The sequence below is a fragment of the Coccinella septempunctata genome, chromosome 7, assembly GCF_907165205.1.
Source record: "Coccinella septempunctata chromosome 7, icCocSept1.1, whole genome shotgun sequence".
Classification (NCBI taxonomy): Eukaryota; Metazoa; Arthropoda; class Insecta; order Coleoptera; family Coccinellidae; genus Coccinella; species Coccinella septempunctata.
The window spans coordinates 17,012,562-17,034,079 of NC_058195.1; the positions used below are offsets into that span (position 1 = coordinate 17,012,562).

Sequence of the window (21,518 nt, forward strand, 5' to 3'; positions counted from 1 at the left end):
TAAAAAGTATGTCCAGACATCCCAATTTCCAATGCCAAACTTCACATTATAAGCCATAAAATATATTGTTATCTACGAGCAATTTCAGAAAAAAATGTCTTTGCTGTCTTGAGATTTCCACATTCTACATCACCCTTCAGGACAATGGTGAATCCAACTTTAGAGTAGAATGAGTAGATACATGTTGTGACATTCGTTAGAGAGTGTTTATTTCTATGGACGTTGGGGAGATTTACTAAGACGGAACCCCTCCAGCAGAGGTTATGCATGAGGCCTGCTCTGGTTCTTCCCTTGCTTAAGGATAACAAAAGTTTTTTATTAACCTATAAGTAATTGAACATAAAAGACTTAGAATATACCTAATCCTAATCTGATAATAGATACTGATTAGTAAAAGTAATAAACTAATTATATATACTCCATTCATTTTTATTTTAGCACTCGGTTGGCCATGGAAATTTGACACATTTCACTCTGTATAGTACGAAAATGTGGGGTTATGAAGCTTGTCAAAACATTTTTGGGTTTTAAATCAACGCTATTTTGCCCGTTCTACGTGAAAGTTTCTGTTATCTGTATCTGTATTTTATCACAATGTCGAATCTCTTCGGAAAATATGTGACGAACATAATTGAAGTTTATACAAACTGATTGTAGGCATACCAAAACCAGTTATTTGCATGGAAAATACAAGAGATCGGTATAATATCATAATATGCACTAGCTTGAGGAGAGTTAATGTTCGTTATCTTCTTTGGCTAAAGTTTGAATACGTTACATCAGTTGTAGATTTCAAAAATATTAACCCGAAAATGAAATGCATATGATGCAGTGGTTAGGAATGGGTATCTCCCGAAGGAACAGATAATTACAAGGATGTTAAATTCTTCAACAAAAATCATCTTGCATCAATATGAGTAAAAAGAATTGAAGAAGTTTCAAGTCAAGATGAACTTCACCTTTGAACAAAAATTTCACATGAATAAACAATCAACAGGACAACTGGCGCGTATTTGTGACTGTTCATCTTAATACATTGATATAATAATAATAATTAGGTATTTATTGGTACCTTAAGACATTTACAATGTATAGGACAGGTCAAATGAAAAGTAGAAAAATCAATTTTCGGGAACTCATTCTACGGTGACATTCATCGAAAATCCTGTAGTAAACTTTTCGCATTAATTCACTCAAACATAAAAATCTCACATGCCACCACTTCTTTGCGTCTCCCAATAGAAGGAAATTCTTTTTCATCCTCTTCATTCACAATCTTTCTGATTGTGGAAATATTCAGCTGAAATATAAGTCGTTTAGATTCAGATGAAACATTATATAAATTCTCTAACTTTGAATATGTTCGCTAAGGTCTGACGTATTGAGGATTTTAGAATATCAGGGTATAACTATTTGAATGAGTAGACCTGATTTCTAAATAGCACTTCCTGAAACCATGTCTCTTTTTTCAATCACATTCGGCATTTTCGTAATAAAAATTGATATTAGTTGTTGTAACGTCGGTATAACATTAACGACATTTCATGAGTGCCAACCTTACTCCGTTCTAGTTACAAAAACTTGAGAAAATTATTTCAAGGCCAACCGACTGCTAAAATAAATGTGAATGGAGTATACCCTACAGTTTAACGAAATGTAATCGGGTTAATGTTTAATATCGATTATTTGATAAGACACACATAAAGATTTTCGATGAACCACATGAATCTTTATCTTTATAGATTATGCTATAATAATAAGGAAAGAGCTTACGAACTGAAACCCTGTTATTGACCTTGTATGTTTTGATTACTCCATTTGATAAGGCATGCACGATCTCTTAAAAACAACAATGAGATTGATGCTACTATAATAGCACAGAAATTAGCGAAAAAAGCTGTGATTACCATCCACAGTGGGCAATTTCCTCAGAGTGACCTGGAAAGGCACATGATATGACCATATACAAAAAGAATTTTCCAAAATCGTGTGAGAAATAATTATAACCCATATTAACCTGATTGTTGAATTTCCCGATGTTGATTCCAGTTAGACGACAAAAATCTCACGGTCATTGTTTATTGTTACTTATATAATTTAAAGAGCTGATGTAAGGATCTATTGTTACTGCTTATCAATCGCTTAATTTCTAATGTGGCAGAAAAAATTATCAGTAGCACGAATATTCATTTTTTTCTGTTTTTTCGATAGGAATCCATCACGAATTTTGAGTTGTCATGAACTTATTACTTACGAAATGTGACAGCATGAAGTTGGTAAAATAGTATAAACTATCTTTATTGTTCTAACGCCCAGAACGCGTGAATTTCTAGTGGAATCGTGAAGTAGAGAAGTTACCTCAAATTATTTATCGCTCTTTTGTGGTAATTGTTTCATCCAATATTGAGAAACGAAATATGTCAAGATTCGAAATGTCATGTATACAGGGTGAGTCTTTGACTCGTACAATTTAAACAGTAGATTCTTGAGGTCACAAGAAACACTTTCTTCATTTACCATTTTTTCCGAATCAGCTCGGTTCAAAAGATACAGGTTGTTGAAAAACCATAAAAAAAATTATTATTTTTATTTCTATCTCACAAACGGTTTTATCAAATGAAATGAATTTCGGAATATGGTTTTCCATTTATTCGATTAATCTTTTTCGAATACAAGATATCATCCACGTCTTCCAGTTTTCTCATTATGACCATTACGTACGTAATTCAAAGAACCCAACTCTCGAATCTAAGTTGGACGCCATCTAATGAATATTTGAACGTTTTGTGAAATAAAGGTAATCCACATATTTCCTCGTGTAATTCGCCGTTTTCGAGTAATTTGATGGTCAATAATGAAAAATACCTGTGAAATTCGAGTCACTGGGTACTTTGACCGTATGCAATTATTCTTAAAAGATCCACAAATCACAGATGTGTAGTGTCACCATTGAGTATTAAACTCATATTCAATACTCAATGGTGTCACAGATTAAGATAGTTATTCTGAAGGTAAATTAGTTCTTCCATGGGTGGCACAGCTCATTATGAAAACTTAAAATGGCTATATGTTTTACCAGGGTCAAATCGGAAAAAATTATATAGGAAAAAAGTGTTTCTTTTGACCTCAAGAAGCTTCTGTTAAAATATTTGTACGAGTCAAAGACTCACCCTGTATATGTATTATCAATTTTCAACCCAAAAAATGAAGCAATCAGGGATAAGGGCTGAAAACATTCTTTGTTTGCTAATCGATTTTTGTACCAACTTGATGTTTTTCATTGGTTTTTATTTCCAAGGTGAGTCTTTGACTTGTACAAATATTTTAATAGTAGATTCTTGAGGTCAAAAGAAATACTTTTTTTCTATACAATTTTTCGGATTCGGCGCTGATAAAAAGATATTGCCATTTTGAGTTTGTTTGAAAAACCAAATTACCTTCAGAATAACTAGCTAAATCTGTGACACTACACACCTGTGCATTCTTCAAACAGAGTCGTATTCAGCCAAACTACCACATTCTCCAAATTTCACATATACCTACTTTTTAATTTTTGAACATCAAATTACTCGAAAACGGTGCATTATACGAGAAAATATGAGGAATACTTTTATTTCACAAAACGTTCAAATATTCATTAGATAACGACCAACTTAGTTTCAAGAGTTGGGTTCTTTGAATTTTTGGTATATTTTTGGTACGTAATCGTCATAATGGGAAAACTGGAAGACGTTAGTGACATCTTGTGTTTCAAAAAGATTCATCAAATAAATGGAAAACCTTATTCTAAATTTCATTACTTTTGATGAAACCGTTTGTGAGATAGAACTAAAAATAGCATTTTTTCATGGTTTTTCAACAGCCTGTATCTTTCAAACGGAGCAGATTCGTAAAAAAATGGTAAAGGATAATAGTGTAATTGTTGACCTCAAGAATCTACTGCTACAATATTTGTACGAGTCAAAGAATCACCCTGTATATCGGTTAAAGCATTTTCTTCAGCATTACAGACATTGGCTTGTTGATTTTTATTGAGGTACAAAATAGGTGTATATATTTTTGATATCTTAAACGGATTTACCTGAATCGTCAGATTTTGTTGGTAGTTTCCAGGTAATTTTCCTATTCAACCATTTATTTCACGAATGAGACCAAGACATAAACATATTAGAAGTGTGAAATTCTTCTTTGCGTGCAGAATTACCTGGGATCGTGACACCTATTGAACATTCATATCCTCTCACATCACGGCTACCTGTTATGCCTATCATAAATTGTTTATTAGTATCGTGACAACAGTTTTAATTGCCCAACTCTCACCAAAGATTTGATAATGAAACAAATCAGTTCTCCCTCAAATTCCTCAGCGCTCACTACTTGAATTCCGAAAAAGTAAGAGGGTTGTTCAATAGTGATTTCTTTGGGGTAAGATGATTGAATATTTGAACATTGGAAGATGACATAAGTTGAATGTTGAAAAATCCGATGATGAAATGGTTGATAGTGTGAACCGCTTTTTTAAATAATTAGGTTTATCGATTTCATACTACTTTTATTTATCTCTGTACAATTGGGATCCAAACGGGGTGAACTCCATATAAGGTATCCACTAATTAATAAAAAGAAAATTACTTAACTACCACTACCTGCCCTCGCCTATCTAAGAAATATTTTGCGCAATATCGCAATATGTATAAAGGCGTTGTTTATGAACTATTAACACACAAAATTAGGACAAGCCATACCGTTAAGCCAAGTCAGTAATCCAATCGGAAGAAAAGTGAGAGATTGCATGAGGGCAATCCATTTGTTTGGTTTATGCAGATCTGCATAGGACTAAGAGCTTTGAAATGAATCAATCAATTGGCAAAAAGAGTTCACTTTATCGCTGATCACCGCATAAATACTTAAAGTAAGTTTATGCAGAGTTACTAAGAACTTATACCTCTGAGGAAGGAACCAATCTAGTTGGCATGCAATCTGCCCCTGAGATTGGTTCTTTACTTAGGTATTAGTTCTTAGTAACTCTGCATTAACTCACCATTCTTTTCATGAGTCTTAGTTCTTAGGAATTTAAAACCAAGGCAATAAATTCTGCTTTGTGAAATAACTCATGTATTCTGTAGCCCCTGCTACATGCCTATTTCTCTCCCCATGACTATTTCTCTCAAATATGGGATTAGCCTTTGATGTGATGAATATTATTCGAACATGAAATTCTACCCAAATCTTACAAGTTAGTGGAATGCTTAAGAATGAATATTTGACTATTTTAGAAAATAACACTCACCGGAAAAATAATCGATCCACTCAATAAATCTATGTAGTTCATTAATTCATAAATGTATTATTTTGAGTCCGATTTGATTGAATTTTTTTATTCTAGGTAAAATTATATGAAATCTATCGCAAAATATGAATTTCAAAAAAAAATTGGTGTAGGTACCTACGTCATTTCACAATGGGTAAAACGAAATCTGATTCCTTACTTTATCTTTAAAACCACCTGTGTATTCTAGTTGCATTTTCCCATATGAAACGTCGTTTTCGAATTATTCGTTATTAAAAAAAAAACTGTGGATTTCAAACAATTGTGTCCTTTGGCTGAATGCATCTCTGTTGGAAATACCATGTCATAGATGCAGGATACAGCTTGTTATTCTGAAGAAAATTTTGTTCTTCTAGAGATGGCACAGTTCATTATAAAAACTTAAAATAGCTATACATTTCTTCATCTAATCCTAATCTGAAGAAATGGTAAAGGAAAAAAGTGTTTCTTTTGAAATCATGAATATGCTGTTGAAATAAATTTACAATTCAAAGACTCAACTTGTCTATGGCATGCCACAATCATATGACATTGTCACATATGATTTGGCGGCAATTCAAATCATACACAGTCATGAAAATTCCCCTAAATCAAATCATTGTTAGGACATCTTTTGGATTTTTCTATTGAGCCATTGAAATGTACTACAGTCTGGTAGGAAGTCAATTTTTAAATGAGTATAATTTCAAATTTATTTTTATGTCATATAAGATCAAGCTCCTCTTCTACTTTTCTAGAAAAAACATGTTGAAAATCCATTTCAAACAATAATGCTTGAAAGACTGTAATTATTGTTCCAGGTGAGACCACATCAGAACCACACGAGAGAAAACTAACTGTCGGGCGGCAATCTTAAGAAAATCGGCGTTTTTCCACAAGCTCCTTCATCGAATGAAATGTCATTAACATCACAAGACCTTGGTTGATGCATGATACTTGACATTGAACGCTAAAATCTATTGTCACGGTGTATAGGCATCTAGTTGTGGATACCTCTTGAAATGAACCATCTTCCCTAGTTGCAGTGACTTTGTGATTTGGCCAGAACTTTTCGAGATGACGAAATTCAAAATGAATTCCGATTCTAACAATGGCAGTCAGGTAACATTGACAAGTTACATGATAGGTGGCACAGACAATGGCGAAATTAACCATGGGTATGACTCTACCAATGATTTGACGAAAGACCAGAATATATGCATAGGATGTCAGAAAAAAAGTGAGTATTGTAATCCAGAGAAATTTTATGATCTTTGAAAGGATACATTCTATTGTTCAGATTTTTATTTATCAGTAATGAAAATATGCACTCATAGGGGAAGAACATCATGAACGAAAAATATTATAAATATTAATGTGCCTGATTGATATATTTAATAGAGAATAATAATCAGGTCGATTCTGTTTGGAAATAGTAATATGGTTATAGAAAAGATATTGCTATCACAGAAAAGTTTGAAAAACTCGTATTCTAATTGACCATTTTGAGCAATATGATCTGTCAATTTTTAGAAGATCTTGTTATTTCAGTTTGCTACCATAGCCATATTGTTATAAATTAGGAAGATAGCAATATGACCATAACAGCAATACGCAAACAGAATAGGCCCGATTATCTATGACAACATAACAAGGTATCAATCAGAATGAAAATAAAAGTATAAGGCTTAGTAATGATAATAAAAATAATAATGATAGAAAACTACAGGGGCTGTGATATAATATGTAGAAAAACAGGTTCTTTTTGGGTTCGCTTTTTAAGAGAGAATTCGGTGGAGTGGTTAAACTTTTCTTTTAGTCTACCACTTCATTAGTGCCATTCATTTTTCTCTCTTTCGGTTATAGAGCTGTCATTCAATCCCATCGAGTTTTTTATATTCTTTACTCTATGGAACCAGATATTCTTTTCTGAAAATATCCTCCTTCAACTTTATTTCGTTTTTATTTGTCGAGAAAAATCGAAATTTGATATGCATTTTCTAGCTTTCATGAAATAAAATCTAATCGGATAAACAGAAAATAAATCAGCAACAAAAGTCTTTTTTTTTTTCAGACAGCTTTATGCACAAGTCTCTTTCATTATTACAAAGTAGCATTGGTTTCATAAACTTAACAGTAGCAACTCTTTGTAAGGGATTTCTTTCGTTGGTCAGACCTATGTCAAAATAGCCAAAATCTAATGAACAAAAAATCACGGTTATTCATACCTTTTCTTCTACCAGGTTTTTGAGAAAATGAAGCAACTCGATAATTTCAATTGCCTACTTCAAACAATGTACTGAGAACGTGGCCGGATTAACCCAAGGGCAAAAAAAACAATTGCCCTGGACGAATTCGGTATTGGTGGCGAATTCATTGTTAGTAACAATATCTTAATACGGAAATCACTAAAATCGAGAAAACCGATTCCAAATAATAGAAACATAATGAAAAATGTGAAAAAAGTTTATTTATTTTTTTAATTGAATATTCTTGAATTTTTCATTATTTCAAGGCGCGTCGTACTCACTGAAAAACGGTTCGTGCAACGTCAATGAAAATCCCATAAAATTTCATTACTTTCGTCGTCGGTTTGTCAGTGTGGACGTATTGCGAACTGAACACCTGCGTCGTTCGGAGCGATCCGATAGTTGTCAGTTTTAAACGCAGGTCCAAAAGAAATATCACTTGCAAAGATTATAGAGTACTCTACTCTACTCTATAATCTTCGATCACTTGGTCTGTAGACGAGTATTTTGGATGTTCGTTAGTGAGTACGACTGACGAACAAGTTGAAATGATCCAGTAGGAAAGTGCAGGGCGGAACGAGGGAGTTTGATTAAATTATTTTGGGAACAACGAGTCATATAGTATACCACAAGATTCAATGAAAAACATTTTAAATTTGATGATTGGGATGAAATAGGAAGAGCTGCAAAAATGTTGAGAATACGTATTTACATTCCGTAATCTCGAATGCTGAAAAAAAGAGGAAAAATTTAATTTTTCCGTTATTATATCGAATAAAAAACATCGTCGCGATTGTTTTCAAAAATTCAGTCTCGTGAAACACATTCTTAATATTGGTTTACTCTTAATTTTTGACTCGGCGGTACTTAGTTCATATATGTATAAGTTGTTTTCAATTCACCCCTTTTTCCAACTACCTGTCTGTATTCCTTCATAATTTTTGCTGGCTGTTACTTTTCGATGAAAAAAATTTCATATCTTGTGCCCCGGGCGCCAAGTGGTCTTAATTCGGCCCTGACTGAGAACTTATTCATTGCAAAAAAATTTATTTATATTTCAGTTATGAGGATATATAATTTCCAGGATTTCATATAGATAATATTTTCATCGTTCAAAAGAAGATTATCAAATCAATCATCAATTTCATAGCTCGTTATTTCGTATCATTTGTGATGAGTGCATGCTTCATTATCTGACATGAAACTGCATGTTGCATCATGAATACCATTCAGTAATAGCTAAGGGATAATAGGATATAATGTTAGTATGTTACAGTTCATCATTACAATTCTTTAGAAATGAAACCTATCATGAAGTAATATCTTGTAAATAGGGTTCAATCATTCACAAATCTTAATCTGGTTAGAATAGCCTGATTATCATAACCTTTTCATTACGAAAGCAAGAGCACTCAGAGGAAGAGAACTAGTTATTCCATTCAGGAGAAAAAATTGTCACTCTCTCAGCACTTTATTTTATCTAATGTCTATTCTATTATTTCTCGAAGATTTACGATGATAAAAATTTCTAGTGAGTGTTTTAAAAAAAACACTTTCAGCAACTTCTATCATCCCTATCTACAAATTGTTGATAGGTTTTTGAAATTTTCTTTCACCTACTAGCAACTAACTACTTTCGTTATGGAGTTTTGAAGGAATTTATTTTTGTTTTCTGTAAAACATCTATAGAACATTGATTACCTCAATCGAAGTAAGGACGATAAGAAAATATTATGTACGTGTATGACATAAAGAATCGAGTTCAATTGTATGAACCTAGTACCTATAAAGCTCGTTTTATGATATCGTTAACATATTAGAAATGGATGGAAATGCAAAGGTGTAATCAATTCTCTATTATACCTACAAATTCACTGTTCATCTGAATACTATACCGAAAAAATCAAGTAGGTACACAATGATGATAATGTAAATCTTAATATCACCACTGTTCGTTTTTCGATTGAGTAGGAAAATAAAGGTAATGTATTCTTTTCAATAGGAACACTAAAGCTTTATGGAAAATAACATGAAAATGTCAGCACGTGATGAAACAATGATTCAATTTCAATATCGCTAATTCTGGTAAACTGATCAAACCGTAATGAAGGAGGAAACACGTTCCATATTTTGGAATAATCCATATTTATCTCAACATTCATTAATTCAAATGAGTTCCAGTGTTTTCTGAGGAGTTGTAAGAATCGAGCCATAAATATCAAGCAGTTTATTCGAGAATGCAGAATATAACTGAATAATCATCTTAATATCGAATACAATTGGGCGATGCTTGATATTCATCATTAGTATAATTTATTATTCAATAAATTATACTAATAAAGACTCTAAATTACATGATTTTGAAGAGTTGTACTGCAGTAATCACTTCCAACTCGTTTTTTACAAACCTATAGATGCTCTTGTAGTAGCGAAACATGAGTTCTATTTTTTTTAAATCTGTGTAGTAAATTTGAAAAAACCTGACATATTGCTAGGAGCCTTTGTGCGTTTGTTCAAATTCATAACCTGGTCACCCAGCAATCGAACTCGTGAAATGATGCTAATAGTTGGGGAGCCGACGTTGCTAAATTGGGATTTACTCGAGCGTCGTGAAGACCTAGTGGATTTTGAAGATTAGATGGTAGAAAGAAAAAAAGGTTCTATGAAGTATGCACTTTCAGCGGTGGGGATATTGTCTGCAGGTTTTCAAAGATGTAAAAAAAAATCGTCAGGTGTACATACTCGATCGTGTCAGATTGAATATTGTATATGTCCTACGTGTCTCTGATAATAAATTCATGTTAATCTGACAGTTTGTGTGGTGGGGCTGGCCGTATGGATGAGTTGAAAATGGTAAAAAAAATTTTTTTCGAGCGTGTCTGTTTTTTAGAGGATACGTCGATAGGGCCCACAGGAAGCTGCTTTTCAAGGGACTGATAACTCGGACGTTACACAAGGTCACAGCGGTCCTTTGAAAATGCAAAATATTATTAATCTGGGGGGATTTCTTAATCTGACAGTTTGAAGATGATAAAAAGGCATTTTTTTTAAGTATCTCCCTTCCTGTACCTCTAATCGTTTCTGTGTTTATTATGAAAGTTTTTGACAATAAAATTCTATACAACTTTTGTCTGAAGCAATTTTACACAAACTTAACCGTTTTTGAGTTAGAGGGCAATAAGGGCGAGGAGCTTAGCTTAACACATGCGAGAGGCCAAGATCAATGTAGAAACTCAGTCTAATGTATATTCATCGCCATATATCTCGAAAACGTTTGAACGTAGAAAAAATTGCTTCGGACAAAATTTGAAAAAAATAATTAAATATGCACAACAACTTTTATATTGAATGCCAACATATTTGAAGCCCAGGAGAGGAGATAATTCGAGAAAACGGATATTTTTGACCTTTATAGCCAATTTTTATTGTTTTGGCTTGCTGAAACTGTGAGATCATACTTTTTTCGTTATCTTGAATCATTAGCTTCAATATAAGAAAAAAGTCGCCGCGCTCGTGAATGTATACGTGACTTTTTTTGCGCCCTCCCACGCATTTTCGTCACGCTTATTGACAGATTATGAGGATATATACTTTTCAACATGTAGTTAACCACATAAATCTCAATCTGGCACGCTCGAGTAGGTATGTATAATGATCGTTTTTTTACTATTCTGACATTCTGTCCTAGACATTTCCACCTATAGACAGGTATAATTTTTTGTAGAGGTACTCAACAGGGTCCAAGGTATCTCTCCTTATATTAATCTGACACGCTCGAGTAAATCCCGAATTTCCCTCTTGGGCTCCCCAACTATAGGTTCTCAGGCAACAAAGTTATTTTACAATATTTGCAAATATCTATACAGATCCAATCAAGTCTAAAACGATTACTCAGCTCTTAAATAAGGCCTCAAACATTTTGAAGTTTGTTAAGAAATTTGAACGTGATAGTTATAAGTTGATAGTTCAAAAAGAGGTTACAGCACAATGCCACCTCAAAGTCAATCAGAACCGTTCTCACAGTTGCTCTTACTGCAGCTCGCCAAACAGTGCCAGAGTTCTAATAAACTCCTTTCTTGAAAGGGCTTCAAGGATAGCTACGTCCTTACTCCTCCTACTATTTCCTCGTCCGAAGCATTCTTTTTTCGGATTGCAATGGACACTCTTTCTCTTCAACGAGATCACCTGGAGTTTCCTCCTCCTCCCCCACAAAATCTACATTCGTCAGTTTCTGATGAACCCTTGCATTTCAAAAATTTTTTGAAATGATACATCTTCGAAAGATTTCGCCAAAGAATTTTTCTTTCGGTTTCCTCCATCCCCATAAGCTTTTTGTCATAGGTTGTACATTTTCCAGTAAGTGGAGTATGTTCTTTTTTTCTGGCAAGTGTATTGGCTTATTCGTTGCCTTTGATTCTTGAGTAGCCAGGAACTCAAACTAGAGAGACCATATTATTCCTGCCTATTATTAGTTCATTACAAGTGTGGAACTTTTCACGAAAGTTGCAAAAGGTTCAGAAAAGATTCTCGAAGACACTGCATTCCAAATATCTTTCAATCATCGAAGTTCGGGTGAAATACAACCTGATACTTGACAAGCAATACCCCAACAATCATCCACAGAACTTCTTACTTATTTTGTTACACTAGATATCGCTAATACCTTCGTCAGGTGTGGCATGCCCAAAGTGGATCTGAAACTACTTTTCAGCACGAAGTAAACAGATTGCATTTAATGGACACTCTTCTCATTCAACAGAATGAATGCTACTGAGCTAGTCACACTCTTCTTCTTCTTCTGATTCACATCAATGACTTTATGTAGGCAACGAACAACCCCATCCACTAATTTGCTTTACCAAATGCTAGTGACAGACCGGTCTCCATTTCCGATCTAAACATCAAGTGACCTCAAAAGCATAACCGAGTGAGCTTTCAGGAACTGGCTTATTGAACAAAATTAACACAGATCTGCTGACCATATCAGTGAATGATATTGAGTAGACACTAGGTAGGATTTGTTGGACACAATATTTCTGGGGACCTTCTCGGGCATATAAACGTGGTGAAATTGGCAATTGCTTCTGAAAAGAAGCAGGGATTTTGTTCAGAACTCGCCCAATATTTTTCACCCTCCAACTCGGAAATATTTCACAATGTCCTAATACGACTGGGATTAGAATACTGCTTCCATGTTTGAGTTGCTGCAGGCTTCAGCGCCTACTTCGCTCGCACTGGTCAGATGAACTATTCGTCTGACAGCTGAACTCAATTCCACCAAATATTTAGTTCTTCTATCGCATCGGTTGTGGCCGCCACTGTTGTATGGTTACCTTCATGGCCAATGTGGTACAAGGAACTCCACAACTAAGTCTCAGTTTTGATTGGATTGGATCTGTATTTTTTCAAGTATTGAAAAAAAAATTATTACTCCAAAACCATCGAGAGAATTTAGTTATCGATTAATTCAAGTGGGGCATTTGAACCCTCAAACTTTGATCTAGTTCTTTTGCTTTGAAAGTTATGCAAATTGTTTAAAATCGGCTTGCCGGACCAATATGTTAAAATCAATGCACCAACCCTCATTCAGTTATGTATTTTACTTTCAGACAACAACGCTCTCTTCAACCTTCCAGACAGTAACTATCTTAGGAATAGGACGAAACCAACAATGAAGGAACGACTATTGGATAAAGTGAAAAAAGGGTGCACGCGGAAAGTCTTATACAAACGTATTCCTATTCTCTCTTGGCTTCCATCGTACAATTTAGACTATGCCATATGTGATTTGGTCGCTGGCGTGACAGTCGGTCTCACAGTTATACCACAAGCTATTGCCTACGCTAATATTGCCGGATTGCCTCCACAAATTGGTAAGATCTTCGTATAGCAAATTTATTTCCATGGCGAATTTTATATATTTATACTATATACTGAGGGACATAGAAGAAAACAGAATACCAAGTACCTATGAAATCATTGAAACAATTTTTTGTGTATATGTACTAGTCTTTCAATAGGGAGCCAAAAAATCGAACTGATTGTCTTCAAACTGAGCCAACGTTATTCTGGGCTAGTTTATAGTTTGTAATTTGGTAAGAGGGCTACATTCTACTGCGATCTTGAGGTCTATTGTGCCCCCATCAGATGTTCTCAAACTGCTACATCTACAGGGCGCCCCCCACCTCCAAAGATCCAATGAGCCCCAGTATCTGAGAGGGCTGCAAGGAAACTAAGTCGTCAATCCGCCTATTATTTTCTCGTCCAAGATATTCCTTGCGCAGGCTTGCAATGGAGTTTCCGCTTTTAAACAGAATTTACACTCGTCAGTTTCTAGTGAGTCCAGCTTCCTAAGACACCCATGTCCGGAAGCGTAACTTATTCTTACTCAGATCCAAATACAATGAGTATTTGGATCTTGCCGTTTCAAAATTTCAAATGAACTTTTTAGAATGATTTGCATTCCTGGAAGATTCCTCCAGAGATTTCCATTTTGGTTTCTTCCTTCTCCATAAGCTCTTTCTTATAGGTGCTCAGAAAGGTTTTGGGCCAGTAAGTGGCGTTTAAACTTTCTTTCTGGCGAGTATATTGGTCTCTTCGTTTTCTTTAAGTGGGTTAGATGGTTAGATAGCGTCCTAATATTACAAAGAACATGTCGTCCCTCTTGGATTTAACGCATGGTGGTCATGTTGCCAAGAAAGATGACCACTTACAGCCCAAAGTGTGAGACAGTGTTCCTTTGATACGTTATCTACTTCTAGCTCTCCATGTATACGGCCTTCCAAATATATTCCTGGAAATTTTCTCTGATAAATTCATCAATACTGGGTGTTCTGTCTTCTATCTTACTTGGTACAATTGGTCCCCCATCTCTGTTGCGCTGAGCGAGTGATTTGAGTCAATCTATTATGTTTTTTTTTTTTTCAGGGTTATATTCCTCATTTTTAGGATGTTTCTTCTACACCATATTCGGAAGTTGTAAGGACTCTGCAGTTGGACCAACTGCTATCAGTGCCCTATTAACCAGAGAGAACATACATGGTTTAGGTCCTGCAGGAGCAACCATTTTTTGTTTCCTCAATGGTTGCGTTGTTTTCCTCATGGGAGTTTTTCAATGCGGTAAGAAAAATACGAATATGAGAAATTATCTGAATCGCTTGAAATCGACTTTGATATTTCCACGTAATTAGCACATCGGCATAACGCCTGGTACAATTAGTACATAATTGATTATCAAAAACGGTCAAGTACTTCGAACAAAACATTTTGTTGACTATGATCGTCCGAGGAATTTCAATACTGAATACGTTTTGTTTCAGGCTTCCTCATAGACTTCGTTTCTGGTCCAGTATCTGTAGGTTTCACATCGGCAGCTGCAATTATTATCGCCACAACACAAATGAAGGACATATTGGGTTTGCCATATCCAGGAGGAGACTTTGTTATCATTTGGGAACAAATCATTCAGCATATATCAGAGACAAGGTTCAATGACGCTGCCCTCGGTATAGGAACTATATTAGTTCTTCTCCTTCTAAGGGTGAGTACTCCAACGTTAATGTTAATGCAACAAAATCATATTTGATGTTAGACGCAAAATATCCACGATCGTTACGTTCTGAATCGAACTAGCTAAACACCATATTTTTATTCTACGAAACGTAGAAAGGCCAAGGAATACTTTTATTTTCAATCCCGTCGTATAAGTCAAGATCTTGGTAGGGATTTTGGCTATACTCCGAATTCAAATCGATCGTCATTTCTTCGAGGTTATGAGCACAACACAGGCGAAAAATTGAGCAATGTCAAATTTTCGATTACATCGATCGGACAAAATATAGAAAAGAATCCTCAGGAAATTTGTTGTCCAAAGGCGTTCTGACAAATAATGAGAAGTGACTTGTACTTAGTATGATGATTAAATTCTCTGAAAATGCAAATAGACCAAGAATATAAAAACCATGTTCTTTATCGTTAGTGATTTTCATGTTATTGAACCAATCCTACTCAATCCTACCAAAAACTGTGCTAGAACTCCGTTTTACCATGATATTGATTTTTCAAATTAACGTTGGTGTTATAAGCGATTGAAAAGAAAGAAAAAATTTGCGAAAATTTCGGAAAATCCCACACAACACCATCCCACAACAGAGCAGCATACATGGTGAGTCTTCGACTCGTAGAAATATTTATAAAATAAGCAATAGATTCTCGAGGTTAAAAGAAACATGTTTTTTATACTATTTCTTCAGATTCGGCCCTGATAAAAAGATATACCCTTTTTTAGTTTTGATAATTAGCTGTGCCCCCTGGAAAAACAAAATAATCTTCAGAATAACTAGCTAACTCTGTGACACTACACATCTGTGGATCTTTTGAAAAAAGTTGCTTCCGGTGAAATTACCCAATTTTTCAAATTTCACAGGTACATTTCAATTTTTTTATATCAAATTACTCGAAAACGGAGCATTATTCGAGGAAATATGAAGAATATTTTCACATTACAAAAGTCCAGCTTAGTTTCAAAGTTGGGTTCTTTGAATTTTTGGTATTTTTATGGTACCTTATGGTCATAATGAGAAAACTGAAAAACGTGGAGATATCTTGTGTTCGAAAAAGATTAATCAAAAAAATGAAAAAATATATCCTGAAATTCATTTCCTTTGATAAAACTGTTTGTGAGATAGAACTAAACATAACATTTTTTATGGTTTTTCAACAGCCTGTATCGTTTAAACCGAGCCGATTCGGAAAAAGTGGTGAAGAAAAATATTGTTTCTTTTGACCTCAAGAATCTACTGTGGAAATATGTGTATGAGTCAAAGACTCAACCTGTATATGTACAGGGTGGGCAAAATTTGTTGTCTACTGAGGGATCTCGAGAACTATAAGAGCTAGAAGAAAACGGATGACGCATTTCACAGAAACCAAGATTCTTGGCTTTTGAGTTACTAGCAAAAAGTGAGATTTTGACGATTTCGAAATGTTCTCATAACTTTTTTGTTTTTGAAGTTATTGATCTGAAACTTGAACCTTTTTTACGTAGAAACCACCGATAAGCTCAAAATATTTCTTCATTTCGAATCATTAAGCGAACTTTCGCTTTTTTAAATAAAAACTTATTGTACTGAATTTATTATTTTTGAATTGGAAAAAATCTTTCGTCAGCAGATTCCACGTATCAGAGTGCCTGAGAAGGTTCAAGTTTCAGATCTGTAACTTCAAAGACAAAAAAGTTATGAGAACTTTTCGAAATCGTCAAAATCTCATTTTTTGCTAATAACTCAAAAACGAAGAATCGTAGGAGGCTACGGTTTTCTCCATTCTTTGTTTCTCTGAAAAGGAGCTAGAGAATTTGTCATTCGTTGTATTCTAGCTCTCATGTTCTCGAGATTCCCTCAGTAGACAACGACAATAGGTATATTTGCTGAGCTATAACACAAAGATGTGTTTTTTCTTATGAAAACAGTAGTTTGAAATGACTTAGAAAGACTGAAGGCGATGTATGATATATTTCTGAAACGGGAAAAAATGGCGATTCTTTCTAAGTCATTTTAAATTACCGTTTTCATACAAAAACACAACTTTCCCAGGTGACCATATCTCATAACAGTTATGAAGCAGAAATGTATTCCACGCTCCTTGTTTTATAACAGATATATCACACTAAGAGTACAAATACAGAGCGCTTATGTAGCAGCTATGCTCCTATGTCCGCCACAAACAAGGAACACATCTCCTTTCTGAAAGGAGCATAAATAGTTCAAAAATGGATCATGCAAATATTTGTTTCATGGGAGATCTATATATATTACGTTCATGTGCTATGTTTATTATGTTTCATTTGTTATTGAAAATGCTTTCAAAAAAAGCATTAAAAATTATGGGAATTAATATAAACTATTGCAATATTGAACTCGTATTTTGATTTTTCAAATAGTGTGTATTTATCGATCATTTTTGAAAATAAAATTGATTATTGTTCTCCAAGAAAAATTAGGGCATGTCTTTCTGGTCTTTGCACTTTCCTGCATTCCATAAAAAGAATAATCAACAGTTCATTAATGCAGGAAAGTGCAAAGACCAGAAAGACATGCCCTAATTTTTCTTGGAGAACAATAATCAATTTTATTTTCAAAAATGATCGATGAATACACACTATTTGAAAAATCAAAATGCGAGTTCAATATTGCAATAGTTTATATTAATTTCCATAATTTTTCATGCTTGAAAAGAATACTATATGCATATTTCATATCTTTTTGAAGAAAATTTTTAATATAAGTATATGATTTATTCATTTATTTCTACGTATGAGGTACATGCAACACCTGAGGAAATAACTTATATCGAAATTTACACCAAACAGAGGACATTATTTATTCAAATATAATTTTTATATGCTGGATATAATAAAAACATAGCCTATTATGTGTTATAGGACTGCTATGAAAATACGAGAAATGATTTATTGACCTACAGTTCGATATCCATATCACTTTAATTCTTTTCAGTAATTCACCATTTCACTGAAAAATCACTATGATACACAAACGTTCAATATCTGCACATTAACTTTGAGTAATCCACTATTCAACTGACAAAACGTCTAAATGATAATAAATATATATCGAAACGACAGCAGTATCAATAGCATTTCTCACAATCCTCCATATTTGTTTACGTTTTACAGCGCCCTCGACGGTAGTTAAAACGCTTATGGTGTCATGCTATGTTCATGATCTCAAAATGATACATGGCAAATAAAGAACAATATTACAAATATGTTACGTGGATATCAGGGAGCGGGAACATGAAATTTACAAAATGTGGATATAATTTCGATACAGCACAGGTACATCTCAAATATCGCATCAGACACGTAATGGTTACAGAAAAATAACACATAACAAAGTTCCCCATTCGATCTCCCAAGAAAACATAACATATATGTTACTGGTCACTTGGGTTATGTTATAGCTCAGCAAAAAAACCCGTTGGAAAAAAACATGTTACGCCACTGGATTGCTATCAAAAAAGTGCATCCATATTGTTTTTATTTCAACATCCTAGCACAAACAGAAATGGATATAATGACCACAGTTAAAATCGCCCAAATTTCAATTTTGGCCTTTAACTCGAAAACAAAAGAAGAAAGTGGAATGCAGTTGATGACGTTATGAGTTTCTCGAAAAAAGACGAACGTTATGTGTCATTCATTTTCCTCTATCTCGTTGGGTTAAAAAGTTGTGGTTCAGATATCACCAATTTTACCCACCCTGTACATTAACTGAGTTCTCTCGTGAATTATATTACTTCAATTTCCCAAAATTGATTTCGGAAGTTATAGGTTATAATCCCGACTTGTAAGTCGAGATTGAAAATAAAATAATTCCTCGGCCCGACTTCGTAGTATTCCTATATGGAATCCGCCTTAATAATTAATAATGATCAAGGATTTTATTTATGTCTACTATTTTTTATCATCATCGGGCTCCATCATAATCAGGCCCTCGCTACTTGAGTCTCAATTGTTTTACAACTCGCGCGCTGCAAGACTTATGTATAGCCTGTAGGGCATCCAGCTTTCGCTTCCGTAAAGAAGCGTCGGAAGGACCACTGCTTTGTAAACAGCTGTCTTGATCTGAAGATTGAGGTTGTGATTTTGAAATATCTGTTCTTAAGCTTCCAGAATGCCCGTGATGCCGAATTGACGGTTGTGTATTTCCGTGTCCAGGTTAGCCCTAGTATTTATGGAGCTTCCCAAGTATTTGAACTGCTCTACCTGTTCTGGAGTTCCATCCTCCAGGCTGATATCTGTTTCAAGGCTTTCTGAATATTGATTCTAAGGCCTAAAACTTCGTATATATGTTCATAGGTGTCTAACATTGTCTGTATATCCTCTGAGCTGCTAGCGATAAGTGCGCAGTCGTCTGCATATTGAAGTTCCGTGATAAACTTTGTACAGGTTTTTGTTCTGAGGCGCTTCTGGTTAAACAGGCCTCCATCCAATCTGAATCTTAATCCAACGCCTTTTACAGGCATACTCATGGCATCAATTATCGAAACAACTATGGCAAAAATATTGAACAGTAAAGGCACTAACACGCAGCCTTGTTTCATTCCAGAGAAATGGTCGGTTTTAGAGCCTAGAGCCAGTATGCTGTATTCTAGCGGTGTTGTTGGTTTGGAGGCTTCTACAGAGTGCAAAGAATCTTTCGGGTACTACAAGGCGTCCCATGATTTTCCATTGCGCTTTCCGATTCACCGAGTCGAAGGCCTTACTTAAATCGATATGGGCTGTATAGATTCTTGATTGTTCACGGCTCTTCTCTTGCAGTTGTCGCAGTGTAAAAATTAGGTCCACTGTACCTTGATTGGGTCGAAAGCCGCACTGCGATTCAGGTAATAGCTCTTCTAAGAGTGAAATCAGACGATTAGCCATAATCTTCGAGAGAATTTTACCCGCCAAACTAAGCAACGATATGCCCCTGTAATTGTTGCAATTTGACGAATCGCCTCTGTTTTCATAGAGGTTGATAACTAAAGCGTCTCTGAAGTCTTGTGGCACATCTCCTTGTTCCCAGATCTTGCGGAATAGTGTTAGGTGACTATTAACTGAAGACGATGTCTTCATCCAGGGCTTTAAATATCTCCGCTGGAACGCCGTCTAGACCAGGTGACATTTTTTATCGCTCTTGCTTTCGGCACCCCCCATAATGATGTTCAGGTAGTTCGATTCAGATCGTAACATTTGCGGATTTTCATATTAGCAAGTCTTACTGGTATACCTATGCATCTGAATATCATTGTATAATATTATATTATTTGAATAAATATGAATTCCACCTCAATAACGAATTATCATCAACTTTTATTGATGTCTATAAATTGTTCGATGAATATTAAAGATCTATTATTTTCAGAGTATAAAGAATATTAGGTTTGGATCAGGTGATGACGAAAAAGAACCCGTAAAAGCTTTCTTGAACAAATCTTTATGGCTCATTTCAACTGCAAGGAATATAATAGTTGTATGTGTCACAGCAGCAATAGCCTACCTGTTCGAAATCCATGGATCTCAGCCGTTCAGATTGACTGGTAAATTATAATAATTATATCAATGCAAAATTTTCTTTTTCTATTTGTTCATTTGTACAGAGCGGGTCTTTCAATTGGAATAGATGCAGTACCTTCAAAGACGATTTTTTTATTTCAAATATGCTCGGACAAGTCGATTAGCATTTCAAATTTTTTTATGTATGAAAGATATGACGTTATCGGTAGTTTTTTCGAATGGAAATCTCAATCATTTTCTGACTATTCTTATGGAGTATATTAAGTTACACATTCGTATCAAATATCAACGTCATATTCCTTGTCGTTAACAACAATATCAACATTAGTTCAAAAATATAAGGATTTTGCTACGACTCATTCATACAGTTTGAAAATGGAATTGTCTTTGATAAACTGATTTTATCCCAATCTAGAGACTCGCAGTCTATGTAAAAAATGTTTTGAGTGACTTCAGAATCAAGCACCCAAAAATAGATGGCATCTGTTCCTTTTGGTATTCTTCCTGGCTTTTTCAAGCCATATTAGAGTGACTTCAGATAGACTATTATATGGCCTCTACTTTCTGCATGTAATATGTATACATGGACCAATGTTTCAATTTTTTCTTCACAGGATACGTTAAGCCGGGCCTACCTGATATTGTGCCACCCGAATTCGAAATCAATATGGGTAACACTACTCGTAGCTTTATGGAAGTTACTTCCACCATAGGGACAGGCCTTCTGGTGATTCCTCTGCTATGCATCTTGGAAAATGTTGCTCTAGCCAAAGTCTTCGGTAAGCATTGTTTGATTATGTCTGGAAGCCCTTCTCTTCGAATTTCCAGAATTAATAATACTCGATTCACCGTTCGTATTACCTCTCCTTTTGAGTCTACCAGC

At 34.7% G+C, this 21,518-nt stretch overlaps 1 protein-coding gene across 2 annotated transcripts in view; it reads left to right on the forward strand.

Moving 5' to 3' along the window:
- Positions 1-21,518, forward strand: part of LOC123317387 (sodium-independent sulfate anion transporter-like) — a 48,711-nt gene that overhangs the window by 24,668 nt on the left and 2,525 nt on the right. The window contains exons 1-7 of one of the 2 annotated variants that reach the window (XM_044903897.1): positions 4,353-4,425; positions 6,130-6,548; positions 13,167-13,430; positions 14,485-14,676; positions 14,877-15,097; positions 20,484-20,658; positions 21,250-21,414. In XM_044903897.1, the coding sequence (XP_044759832.1) occupies positions 6,386-6,548; positions 13,167-13,430; positions 14,485-14,676; positions 14,877-15,097; positions 20,484-20,658; positions 21,250-21,414 (1,180 nt within the window). In that variant the 5' untranslated portion in view covers positions 4,353-4,425; positions 6,130-6,385. Of the gene's footprint in view, positions 1-4,352; positions 4,426-6,129; positions 6,549-13,166; positions 13,431-14,484; positions 14,677-14,876; positions 15,098-20,483; positions 20,659-21,249; positions 21,415-21,518 lie in introns of those variants that run through there. The other variant, XM_044903896.1, reaches the window with a different exon arrangement.